At 34.1% G+C, this 13,202-nt stretch overlaps 2 protein-coding genes across 9 annotated transcripts in view; both read right to left on the bottom strand.

Annotated features, from left to right (window-relative positions):
* Positions 1-13: 13 nt before the first annotated feature.
* On the bottom strand, positions 14-1,416 carry LOC118265755 (ras-like GTP-binding protein Rho1). 2 transcript variants are annotated; one of them, XM_035578877.2, is made up of 2 exons: positions 1,265-1,416; positions 14-1,052 (listed from the first exon to the last, which is right to left on the bottom strand). In XM_035578877.2, the coding sequence occupies exon 2, from the start codon at positions 1,045-1,047 to the stop codon at positions 469-471; it is 579 nt and encodes a 192-aa protein (XP_035434770.1). In that variant the 5' UTR covers positions 1,048-1,052; positions 1,265-1,416; the 3' UTR covers positions 14-468. The 2 variants fall into 2 exon arrangements, with proteins under 2 accessions (XP_035434770.1, XP_035434769.1); XM_035578876.2 differs by having other exon boundaries at positions 1,185-1,368.
* Positions 1,417-3,704: 2,288 nt separating this feature from the next.
* The window catches only part of LOC118265756 (aldehyde dehydrogenase, dimeric NADP-preferring), a 40,213-nt gene continuing 30,715 nt past the window's right edge, over positions 3,705-13,202 (bottom strand). For 5 of the 7 annotated variants that reach the window (XM_035578881.2, XM_035578883.2, XM_035578878.2 and 2 more), the window contains 6 exons: positions 12,579-12,809; positions 12,121-12,324; positions 9,191-9,306; positions 8,040-8,175; positions 7,474-7,624; positions 3,705-4,764 (listed from right to left, as the gene is read on the bottom strand). In XM_035578881.2, the coding sequence (XP_035434774.2) occupies positions 4,744-4,764; positions 7,474-7,624; positions 8,040-8,175; positions 9,191-9,306; positions 12,121-12,324; positions 12,579-12,809 (859 nt within the window). In that variant the 3' untranslated portion in view covers positions 3,705-4,743. Of the gene's footprint in view, positions 4,765-6,758; positions 6,922-7,473; positions 7,625-8,039; positions 8,176-9,190; positions 9,307-10,721; positions 10,838-12,120; positions 12,325-12,578; positions 12,810-13,202 lie in introns of those variants that run through there. The other 2 variants (XM_035578880.2, XM_035578885.2) reach the window with 2 other exon arrangements.

The raw sequence follows: 13,202 nt of genomic DNA, 5'->3' as shown, positions 1-13,202 counted from the left end.
AATAAACATCCTACACAATTTATACACCACTATTTTATTGAAAAATTAAAATACAAAATACCGAACTAAACAAGTCTCGGTGAGATGCCACCGGTCGAGGTATAATCTATATGTAGAAGAAATGCTACTCGATTATATAACGTGATATTATAGCATGAAAAATTCCAGTGGCCCTGCCGGAGACGGAAGGTCCACATGCCCCCGACTACTTTTGTTAAGGCATTTACGCTTACTCTTTATAGATAATCTATAAAATATACAAAGTACCAATTGTGAAAGAGTAGCCACACAAATACTGAGTGAGTGTGCGTGCGACGCGGGCCGCGACTTCGCGTCTGCAGTCAGTATCGGAAGGAAGCACTGTGTGGCCGACCTCGCGACTGCTGCACAGTCCGAGTCGTTTCAAACTAAGTTATCAGGCAGTATGCGAACAATTCATAAATCAGAGTTCTCCCGACAACAGCACAATTACAGCAGGGAACACCTAGTCTTCTTCTTCTTTTTGACCTGTAATGCGGCGCGAGTCGCCGTCTCGAACACCTCACGCACTCCCTCCTTGCTCTTGGCAGAGCACTCCAGATAAGCGAACGCGTTGATCTTCTCGGCCATCGCACGACCTTCCTGCGGCTTTACCGGCTCCTGCTTCATCTTACGAAGCTCGTTGATAGTGGCCGGGTCATTACGCAGATCCTTCTTGTTTCCCACTAGGATAATGGGCACATTAGGGCAAAAGTGCTTTACCTCGGGTGTCCACTTCTCCGGGATGTTCTCGAGCGAGTCGGGCGAGTCCACCGAGAAGCACATGAGGATCACGTCCGTGTCGGGGTACGACAGAGGCCGCAGCCTGTCGTAGTCTTCTTGGCCAGCCGTATCCCAGAGAGCAAGCTCAACTTGCTTGCCATCCACCTCGATGTCGGCGACGTAGTTTTCGAACACAGTCGGCACGTACACTTCCGGAAACTGATCTTTGCTGAATACGATGAGCAGGCATGTTTTACCACACGCACCGTCACCGACGATCACTAATTTTTTGCGTATCGCAGCCATCGGTCCTGTGAAACAATACAACGCAAATAATTATGATGGTGTCGAGCGTCAACGCCTTTCATGACTTATAAATATGGCCGCCGTATAGGATTATGGGTAGGGAGTAGTCAGACAAGCCCTCAAATGTGAATAAGCACCTGAACTAGCGGAAGAAGTACAGCACCACCACATAGTACCCTCACATGCGAGGGTGTTATTTATTATATTTTGTAGATACCTGAAGATTGTGGCTAATTTCTGCAGAATATTGGCTTATCGACACTTTTTAATCGTCTTTGCTCATCACAAGCACTTTCGTTCGTAAGTCACTAATGTTGCAACCCTACAAAATACATCATTAATATGATTCGTAATAAATTTTATTTATATTGAAAAAAATATTTATTTTAAAGCATTTCTTTAATATGATATGTGTCACTAAAGTGCATAGTGCCAATATGTATTAATTTCACTAAGTATTTAATTAAACAATCAAAAATACATATGAAATTTTGTTTGCCATATAAAAAATTTCATTGTTTTGACATTTGGAAAATAATCGGATACACGTACCAAACAAATAGTTTATTTATGTAAATGTTTAAAATTCTTAATGTACAAATTTCCTAAAATTATACGCGTTATCTTATATTATAATTATTTAATTTGTAGACTATTTTTTTTATTTCAATAAAATTATTACAGTTGCTATCACGTACTATAAAAAAGCTCACTTATTTCGGGTTTGGTATGCATTGATTGTATCTACAAAAATTTAATAAAGCATTATGAATACGAATTTAAGAATATTTTACTATAAAATTAGGTATTTGGATTTGATTTATTAACAAAGAAAAAATAAACATTAAAACAATTTTTAATTAGTAACGGACACCACTCGTCAACTCGTCATGCAAACATGAATGAATGTTGTAACGTATCCATGCTATTTAGCATACCTATGTCCCAATGTCCTAAAGTGTAAAGCGGCGAGTCTTCTTCATAGACGGGATTATTGCAATGATGTAATGTTCAGTAAAGGCATATAGCATACATCTAATCATTGGTTATGTGAAAATGACTGCATGGATATAAATAAACTGTTGACACCGTCAGTGCGAACTATGAGGTCATACACAATATGAATTAGGTAGTACATATAGCTAACGGTGTTCATGAGGTCAAAAAACGTCATGGCCGTGTAGACCGGTATTTTAGCAAAGATAAATATGAAACTAGGAATATCATGACGTAGCTAGGTGCATAATGTTATAGATAATGTAGACGGGTACCTATTACTTGATAATGACCATTATATTTATTTATTTTTGTAAAATTAATGAATAATTACATAGGTATTTACTTATGAATACCTACCTACTTTTTATAAGTCCACTTAATCTGCTTGAAGTATTTTTATTTTTGATAAAACTGCAGTCCAATTCCAATAACTATGTTTATCGATGCACGTCTTTTATCTTCTTAGGTATGTTAATTGGCTACCTAAACTACATCTATCTAAGTACCGTACCTGCATAAAAACTGAAAACATGACTTTGTAAACGTACAAAACATTTGCCCTTGAACAGTTTCTTATCAGAAAACTGGACAAAGCGAACAATTTAGACTACAATCATATTGTATCTACTGCGGACGTCGTCGTGCCGTGTATGAAGTGAATTAGTGACTCACGTCCTTGATGTCCGTCTCGTATGTCTAGCGGTTGCCATCGACGTTCTATGGTTACGATTCTTAAGAAAAAAATCTCATTGACAAACATTCAAGCATTTTGGTTCGAATCAGACTGTTAGGATATTGCTGGATTCCAATTAAGTAATGACATATGTATCTATCAATATGGGGACCTAAATAAGACTACGTACTTCTCTTTTTCAAGCACCTGAACTGTAGTTCAGCCCTAAGATTTCTATTCATTGTCATCCAAACCGTAATAATTTCGATTTTTCGAATTTCTATATGTAGTACCACGACTGAAGTGGGCCCTACTTTATTCAAGAATATCGTAATTTGTTGCGAAGACCTGTAGTTTTTTAAATAAGTATTCTTGAGTTTAAAATGAGTACAAATGACTTTCCTTTTTGTACATTTATACAAAAAACGTAATAATTACGCAAATAATTATTCCGTGCGGGAATCGAGCCCATGACACGTTGCACAGCTTCCGATTGCCCTTTCCGATTTATATTCTTTGCACTGCACCAGCCGTGCAGGTTATGTTTACAAACGGTACTTCTCTTTGTACCTCTTTTTACGGGGAAATCGCGACCAATATCCAATTTGCGAAGTAGTAAGCCGTTCGCCAGCTCAAACCATCAGGCGAAGTTGGGATTTGCGGACATATTATTGACTCGCTGCGAATATCAAAGTATCGGGCTTTGGCCGCAGGGGGCGAGCGGCCTTAGTCGCCAAATGAGCGATGAGCGATGCGTTGTTTAAAAAAATCTTAAGAAAATTCTCAGTACAGTAAAATGGGGTGAATAGGGTTCGAGAGGTGAATAGGGACCGAAGAGGGGTGAATAGACACTATGAAGAATTTCCCTATACCTATTCACCCTCTTCTGTCCCTATTCACCTCTAAATCCCTATTCACCCCATTTTACGGTACCTTGGAAATAATTTGAACTATAAATTAAGGGTTTGAAAAATAAAAAATCATCTTTAATTTTTCCATTGTTCCCGTTTATTTACAATACAGATATATTATAATTTATAATGTACGTATGTGATAGCCAGCAACCTTAATTTTAAAAGCTTTGTAACGACAATAAAATATCGATCGAAATTTAAAACAATTTGATCAGAGTTCCAACAAAAATATAGGTGCTTCAAAAGCAATTAGATTTTCTATTAAATAACATCACATGCGTTTACATAAATAAAGAACATAGCAATTAATAAAAACGTTAAAAAAATCAAATATTTTTATTTATGCTTTAATTACAAAAAACAAAACAAAAATAAACAAATATGTAAATTGCCAGCGTAAAAAAAATAACAAAGATATAATTTTCCGATGATTAATAAATGCATTATAGAATTAGGATTATATCGAGCCAACGGAATGCTACAAAAAAGGAGCCAAGCATGTTTGGCAAGTGATTTAAGTCTTCTAAAGCATGCTTACATTCCTAGAATAGCTTTGTCGAACGAAAAAATACTTGGCCAATAAAATAGTATAAAAATAAATGCTTATTTCCTTGATAACTATCTAACAGTTAATTGCACGAGAAATTATTAAAAAGTCATGGCCTTAGTCGTGCCAGTAAAATGTGTATAAAGAAATAAATAACATTAAAATTGCTACGAAATTACATCACATTGTGCGTAACTACTTTTTCATAAAGGCACTTTATCCCTAATGAAGAATTTCTAATTTATAATCGGTACCTATTAAAAGTGATGCTTCTACAAAAATATTCTTTTTTTGATAACGTTACTTATCCCTAATTAATTGACGATTTAAATATTAAGATTTTTCTAAAAAAATGTTTTATGCGTGCCATCTATTTAGGTATCAGAAAGTTGCATTATAAATTGCAAACATCTATAAATTGTGTAGTTGCGTAAAACATAACTAATCAAGGCACTAAATATGTGTTTTCTTTAAATTCAAATAACCGACTTCTTATTTTAACAATTAATAACATTATCACAATAGGGTCGCGGCAATCCTGGCGATGCCACTTCAGTCACACTTTAAGAATCTTCCGACAGCGCCTGGAATTAAAAAAAAAACAAACATCTTAGTAAATTAATGTCAAATCAATGAAGCTAAAAAGTTAATATTCCCTTTTTTTGGGTAAAAAATGCCTAAAGATTTTAAATTCTGGCAGACTAACTAATTAGTCTGTTACATGTTTTTATTTTTAAAATCTTTACAGTTTTCGACATACATTTTATCGAAAAAATAAAGCAAAATGCTATGTAATTACAAACTTCCGTCATATGAAATTATTTATTTATTTCTAATAAGTAGATTCTTAAATAAATTACACATCTAAGTACCTACTTAATAACATCACATAAGTTATAATAGCTACTTTAACGTCATTGTAAATTACAAGTTATTTAAAATTGTAATTACACATTTGTCAACTTTTCAGTATTATTTTTCGCAGTCTAGGGAATGGACGTATCGTTGGAATATCATGATGCCATTGGAGGTTTAAATAATATCTATGTTTTTATTAATATTCTCTCAATAATTTACCTATCAATGTTTTCTTTTTTATTTTAATATTATAGGTGCACTCCCATTGATAAAGCCAGGAAAATGGAGAGATAGAAATACGTATGTATGTATAGAAATACCTATACAATGTGATAGGCGTGGGACTTCTAACCCGTTAAGGCTGAGTACTACATCTAATTTTATCGACAAAAAAATAATATGGGGGTTGAACCCCTAATTGAAAATATTGAAAAATAGTGATTTTTTCGGTTAAAATAATTCACAAATGATTTTTTTTCTCACCAAAACATTATCAAACTTATGAAAAAAGTAATGAATTAGTTAGCCAAGGTTATTAGCTACCGTTTGTCGTTTTTTTTTGTTTCTACGACGCATACAACCTTTGATATCAAAAAAAGTAAAAAAAATATTAAAATAGCCATAACTTTTAGGGGGAAGGGATTCGACCCCTTCGACCCCCGACTTTTGTCGATAAAATTATGATGTAGATTCAGTCTTAACGGGTTAGAAGTCTCACCCCTATCACATTGTATATTATACCTGTGAATGTGCTAATTTCCTGAGTTGCTACAAGTATAAGGTATATACGTATTTAATTTTACAATATTATTAAAGATAATATGTTTATTGTGGTTGGACCTTTTATTACATATACAACTATACAATGTGTCCGTTCTATCTAAAGCGTAAGTAAATTCCCTTTCTATAATAATACAAAAACACATAAGTGCATTTTAAAACTCATGTACTGTAAACTTTACTTTAAACGGTTACAGAAAATATTACAACAGTAACCACTGTACAACATAACATAATCATATCATGGTGGTATCAGACCGCGGTCTTATATCGCGCTAAAGCTAATATTTGAGTTTTATATGGCAGATACGTACGTACAAAGCCCACTAGTTTGTGTAATTTCCGATTGTAAATCTGTTTTATACTATCTACTAAAAGTTTCTTATTCTTAGTTAATTTGAAATTGCAACATTACTATATGACTTTTAGATTTAGATTGGCAGGAAACGACGGTGACCAATACATGAATGCAATAAATGATTTGAGTTCGAGTTTGACCTTAACGAGTGCTGCTACACTTTGCCAAAACGTAGAGCATATTGTATAATAAATAAATTAACAAGTTCTCGAGAAAACGTGTTTCACAATTAAATTAAACGTTTATTTCCGTTGTATAACATTGTATCATCGCGATCAGGTTTTTAGTCGATTTTTTTTTTATTCGACTAAAGAGTTCGTTCACGTGACGTTTTTGGAACTTTGACAGATACGATTTTGGCGGGTTGTTTAAAATTGAAGGTTGTTTTATTGGATTTTTTTTTCATTCAATTGTTTGTACGAAATATTAAGAGTATAAGTAATATTTGCTATACCAATATTAAAAAAACCTTTTAGGTGCAGATGTCCCTACACCCATGTTCTATTATTCAGTATTGTTTTAATACTACAAGGGGACGTTACTGATTCTACTGAAATTATTTTTGGGAAATAAAACAACGGATTAAATTTTAAAGATTTTTATAGAAATAACAAGTAGGTATTAATACATTTCGTTTCGCTTAAAATTGTATTAGTTATTTCATACATTTGAGCCGTTCATAATTCGATTGGTAACTTAAAATTAAAATACTATGTAATACTCATAACCGATTTATAATCTACGCCTGTAAACAAATAAAATTATTACTTTTTAAAATTCTATTAAACCTCCATGCACTCCATAATATATTAAAAATAAAAGCAGATTCTTTATTGTTTCTTTAATTACCTATTACCTTAATTACCTATTGGGTGTGTTATAAAATCATTAATATGTAATGCCAATTTAAGAGATTTTTTAGCAAAACTCGACGTTATGGTGTAGAACGAGACAGCGAGTTAATTAAATGCCAAAATATTGCAGTTGACGTGCTTTAACTGTATTGAGATGGATTGGAATGTTTAATAAGATTTACTATAAATCCGTAGGTTTTGCGATCGTTCGATTTTATGAACAAACTCGTGTCTCTTTAAAACCAACTCATTGTACAAGCTTTGGATAATTTTTGATAGCTTTTATTGAATTATTAGTAAATGATATCTAATACTGTTTACTTTAACAGATCAAGTAGAAAAGTAACGTTACCCTGCAAAAGAAGTCATCTCCGAAACGAAAAATTTGGAAAATTTTACAACACGCCCTCTTTAGCACCTACTTTAATGAATTACTTCTTTACCTTTTGCCAAGCGAAGATGCCGTATGAGAGTCCGGCGCCCACCGCGAAGCAGAGCAAGTAGGGCAAGAACTTCAGCGATGGACCAAAACGTTTGCGTAGAAGTAGGTTTAACATCTTCAAGTTGCCATCTGTGTAGGGCGGGTAACGGCCACTGTAAAAGAGAATATTGATATCGTAAATTATAATTTTTTATTGCATAGGGCGGCAAACGAGTGGATGGGTCACCTAATGGCGAGCAATCGATGCCGCGTGAACACTAGCTATACTAGGTGAGTTACAAGTCCGTTGCAGGTCTTTTCAGGGGATTAGGGATTTGAGTATTATAATAACTATTGGTGAAACATACTAAATTAATAAAAAATAACTGTTTGCTCATGCAAATCACCTACTGACAGTAGGCTGCGAAACATCACCGCTGTATGCGCATGCTTCTCATGAATAAGAGTCCCTTATGACTTAAAACTAGTAGAGGTTGCGTGAGTAGGTACCGCTATTTGCAATTAATACATTTTTAAAGTAAAAAAGGAAAGGATTGTTGGAAAATAGGTAAAGTAATAAATACTTACGAAGCCAATTTCTCTCCAATAGGCGAGAAGTTCTTGATAAGGCAACTCTTCTTGTGTGTGAATGTTTCAAAAGTCTTCTTTCCATGGTAAGCACCTAAACCACTGGCGCCGACACCGCCGAACGGCAGCGACTCAACTGTTTGTTTAGAACTTTATTAGTATGACAATAAGGGTTGATTTTGAAGAGCACTGCTGAGATTGTCATTTTATTGTTAATTATTATTATTTTGATTTTTATACACATTAACAGTTGTTATTTTTTGTCTTCTTTGAGTACAAATTGATTGCTTAATCAGATAAAATCATTGTAAGAATGTTTCTGATATTATTTCATTCAAAATTAATTATTAATCTTAAAGCTCATGTAATAAGATTTAAAATTAAATGAAAATCTCAGCAGCACTAAAACATGAAACATTGTACATTTAGTAAAACAATTTACAGTACATGCTACTTCATGCTATTATTAATATTGGCATTCAGCAGATAGGAAGGAAGTGTATTTACATCAAAAGAAGTTAGTCTACAAAGTTATATGTACAGGGTTGCAAACATTACCTATTTTAAAATGTTGGTGTTGCAAGTTGGAAATAATTGGTGCTAGGTGCTATAATACATACTAAAGTGTATTTAAGGTTAAAGTCTTCACTTTTAATTTACATACAATTTTGAGAGCCAAATAAAAGATTTAAAGATAGGAATGTCAGTCTCTCTGTTGGTCCCTTAGTGAATTTAGGCTTGCGATATTGATTTAATTAATTATTAACGCATTATTCTAGCAGCGTTCATATTTATACAGCTAATGTCAACTTGCGTCACTTTTAAATTACCAACATTGTTTAACATCATACTGCCCGCGCTCAAGAGTTTTTTAACGGTTACTTAACCCAATCCTTAGCAATTGTTTTTATAGCGCGCCACGGAAGACCGAGTTGCCGCGGTTCCAGCTCGACGAGCAGGAGTAGGAACGGGGTGGTTTTTAGTCAGTAAGAGTCTGATACTCCCTCTCGCCTCACCCAGGGCGGGACAAATCATTGGATGATTTTCCCCTTCAATTGTTTTCGGCACAAAATCGTTACTAAGAAACAGTTTAAGCAACCATCAAATATCTCTGAGCACGGCAGATAGAGTAACAAGGAAGAAATTCAAACCTGCGAGGTGCATCATGGTATCGTTAACGCACATTCCGCCGCTGCTAGTGTTGTCCACAATTTGTGAGAGAACCTTGTCGCTCTTGGAGAACACGTACAGCACTAGCGGCTTCTCTCTATATACAACAGAACGTGTCAGACCGCCACCCATCAGGCAATTAACTACAGTGTAGTGTAGAACTTATAGTCTATTTAGTGTATTCTGTCAAAGTTTTTGTTTTGTTTATAAAAAGAAGAGTATACAACCATATCATAATTGTTTAATTCCCGAAAGTTCAGGCAAATATGTAAGTACATATTGATTGTAACATGCACTTTTCACCAGCTTACGAGTATAGTACTACATTAAAGTAGAAATATACAGAGTAAATAGGTACTTTCTAAGTCTGTGTGCGTTCGCCGTTCTAGCAGTAAGCGGGTTGGTGGCCAAACGCAGATGTATCAACGTCAAAAAAAAAAAATATTCTTCAACAAAAACTTTAACAGAAAACATTTTAGTCAACAGACTTTTTAGTCAACTTGCGACATAAAATTATTGACTACGTAGAGATCTTTTGAAACTTTGTACATTCAATAATAATTAACTAAAATTAAATACAACTAGAGCTTAACCATCACCATCCATCACCTTAAGACAAAGTGAACAGAAACGTGTAACCAAAACCGCATGCAGAATGAAGAAATATGTCCTATTTTCTTATACAAGACCAACACAGGGAAATTACCGAGTACATAATTTATTTTTGTATTTTAACTCTACTGAGAACATTGATTATGTTAAAATTATATCTACAGACATATTGATTATATTTAACGATCTATTCATGTAATTAATTCAATTGGGGAGGCCTATGTCCAGCAGTGGACTGCTATAGGCTGATGATGATGATGATGATGATTCATGTAATTGCTTGATGCGGTAACTCGATTAATTTCAAGTTTATACACCAGGGACTCAAAGTTATTAGCAGAGCAGATGTCGGAAACCAAATTTATGCATGGAAAACTAATACTTTTATGACCTGCTTAGTCATAAGGCGAAGTCCTTATAACTATGTTTTAAAATGGCTATAGAAATAAGGAAGGTTCATCAAGGAACATCAGTTGTCGATTCTGCTCTGGTCTTGTATTGTCAAAAATATTTCATAATATCGAAGTTTCCACCAACACCGTTGAAGAGACACGAAGCTAAGCTCATGTACCACAACCGGACGACTGTTTGCAATACCATACAAAACGTTTACGAATATTTGCTTAAAAATGTGTGTTTCTTATGTAGATATCTCTACATAACATACATTTTTGTTTTTAATATGCAGCAGTAGTTTTCTTCTCCTGCTTTTGCACATAGGTATTAGCTATCTATTGCATACGTAACATCATTACCCTTGTTAAATTGCCTTATTAAAAGTTTTGAGTAATCGATGCATCAATTTTTAATCGACTAAATTTCTTACAATTCAAAATATTATCGATAATTCGTAAACGTAGAGCATAGATACACAAACAGCCAATGGCAATGTTTCCTTACCGGCGTAAAACATGATTGTGTCATTGATATTCACGCTCCCTGACTGAGTCTGATCAGTGAACAACTTTTGTATGTTCTTTTGTTTGCTGAACACGTAAAGCACTAAAGGATGGTCCCTGAAAATTTCTACCAGTCATAATGTGGCCTCACCTCCATGGCTCCCTCCAATGGGTTGATGGCGATGGGACTGGCCATAACCAACTGTCATTAACGTTCCGAATTCGAATCGACTATAACTTTGACATGTTCAATATTTGAATTTAATCCTCATATTTTTTTAGTTATAAATAAAATAAAATTTCAGCCAGTATCAAATATAGTCGATTCGAAATCGATTACACAACAAAAATCGACTAAATGATTCCAGTTTCGATTTGTACGATAATCGGCACGATTTTGGTATGGTATTTCATGAGGAATGTTTTATCATGTAATTTTTGTGCTTATTCCCTGTAAATTAAGTGCATTTAATGAGGGTTTATGATTCTCAAAATAACCATTTCAGATTCTTTCGGTTCTGAAAAGTTATTAAGAAATAATCGGAGCCTTTGAATGTGATTATACCAAGATTAAGATAAACTTTGTTTTCATCATGAGTTCTTATAATTATTTTTAGTGTCCATGGAATTAATTTTACCAATCAATTTATAAAAACTATGATAACAACCGAGATATGATTTGTCGTCAAGTAATTATGAAATCTCCGTGATTATAATTTATCATAGTGATAAACCGATGAATTTACTTAGGTATATGATATAGCTCTTTATTTTCGAATACCAAAAGTATAGATGAAATTTATCCCAATGTAAAAACACATGAAGGTCACACTCTATTCTATAACCCCCACACACACATGAACACACCCACAATGGACATGTCAAAACGTTCACAAAACACTCTACCCAAATAAAAATATAAATTAAAATCATTGAAAGTTTCTATAAACTAGAATTTGACACAAAATAAACAGCATTTGTTTTCCCCTTGGCTTGCGACCAAGCGAGCCGAATGCATTAGTTTGGCCACTTTGTCGCGACCAGCCAATTCGTATTTGCTAAAAGCAATAAAAACAAAACTAACCTTAGTTCTGTCTTTAGGCTTGAGCCAACATGTTTAGCAGCACTTTAATTGTATTGTGAAATTCAAAAATAGCATTTTTTCAAGTTATTTTACTTAAGAAAATTGGCAAATATTCTTTAGCCTTCATTATTGACTTGGTTGGCAAAAATGCTACCAATCTATTCTTGTTTAAAAAATCTCCTAACGGCCAATTTCATTAACCTATCTATCTGTAGATTTGCTTACTAGAAATACAATTTTGACATAATTTACAGATAGATAAGTTATTGAAATTGGCAGTAAGAGACTAGTGTAGTCCCATTAGACTTAGACTTACCTCTCGTTAATAAACTTGATAGCTTCATACGCGTTTTCAACAGGCACTATGGGGAGGATGGGCCCGAAGATCTCATCCTGCATGATCTTATCTGACCCCACGACATTGGTCAGGACAGTAAGTTCTACGAACTTGTCGTTGGCATCGTAGGATCCTCCGATGGCGATTTTGTCTTTGCTCGCGTCCACTAAGGCTTGGAGACGGCTGGAAGAATTTTGTGGAAAGTTTTTATTAAAATTCTTAAGTATGTCTGTCGAAAATTCTGTATTATAAATTATAAATGATTTTAACACTTCATCAACGGTGTTTCTCGACAAATTCGGGAATAGAAGTGACTTTAGGTTTGTCTACAAACTAAATTTTTTATTACCAAATAAAACTTTAACCAGATCGTTTTACATAAGCATTCAAAATATATCTTTGCAGTACATACAAATCACAAAACATTTTCCACTCACCTAAAATGTCTAGAATTGATGATTCTGGCGAAGTCTGGAGATTTCTGGGGTTCTGGTCCGTACCACTCTTGCAGGACCTTCTTGGCGGCTGCGACAAACTTGTCCTGGGTCTCTTTGGTGCACAGGATGTAGTCTGGCGCGATACACGTCTGGCCAGCGTTGATGAACTTGCCCCAGAGCACTCGTTTTGTGGTTATCATTATGTCTGCTGTGTTGTCGATGTATACTGGGCTGTAATGTTATGATTATAAAGGTTAATTTAGATTTAGATTCGTTTTGTTGTTAAATGAAGTTTTTTAAACTGGTTCGAGCAAGGCATCTTTAGGATTTTAAATTTCCAAAACAGTAGTTAAAGTCTACAATATAAAAAATACGTTGATTTGTTTGTTGCTTATGTAATAAATGTATGAGGGAAAATTATTACTTTGTAAGGATCATAAGATTTGAAAGTCATTTGCCCTTATGTATATCATAATATTTACGTCAATTGCATAAGTATTCATAACTAATTACCAGATTTAAATTAAGTATTATCTTAATACTTATAGATAAGAAATCTAAAATTTGTTTTATCGAATTTCGGCATGAATATTCTCTATACTGTTCCAATTAAATCAAACCAAT

The sequence above is a fragment of the Spodoptera frugiperda genome, chromosome 7, assembly GCF_023101765.2.
Source record: "Spodoptera frugiperda isolate SF20-4 chromosome 7, AGI-APGP_CSIRO_Sfru_2.0, whole genome shotgun sequence".
In the NCBI taxonomy this organism is placed as follows: domain Eukaryota; kingdom Metazoa; phylum Arthropoda; class Insecta; order Lepidoptera; family Noctuidae; genus Spodoptera; species Spodoptera frugiperda.
This window is presented reverse-complemented; position numbering and strand designations above follow the sequence as displayed.

What these genes read in the sequence shown, in the direction of transcription:
- LOC118265755 (XM_035578876.2), bottom strand. Translation starts at nt 1,218, where the DNA reads ATGTGGTGGTGCTGTACTTCTTCCGCTAGTTCAG. An exon ending in TACTTCTTCCGCTAGTTCAG is followed by an intron (nt 1,053 to 1,184) that starts GTGCTTATTCAC and finishes ATTGTTTCACAG; the next exon opens with GACCGATGGCTGCGATACGC.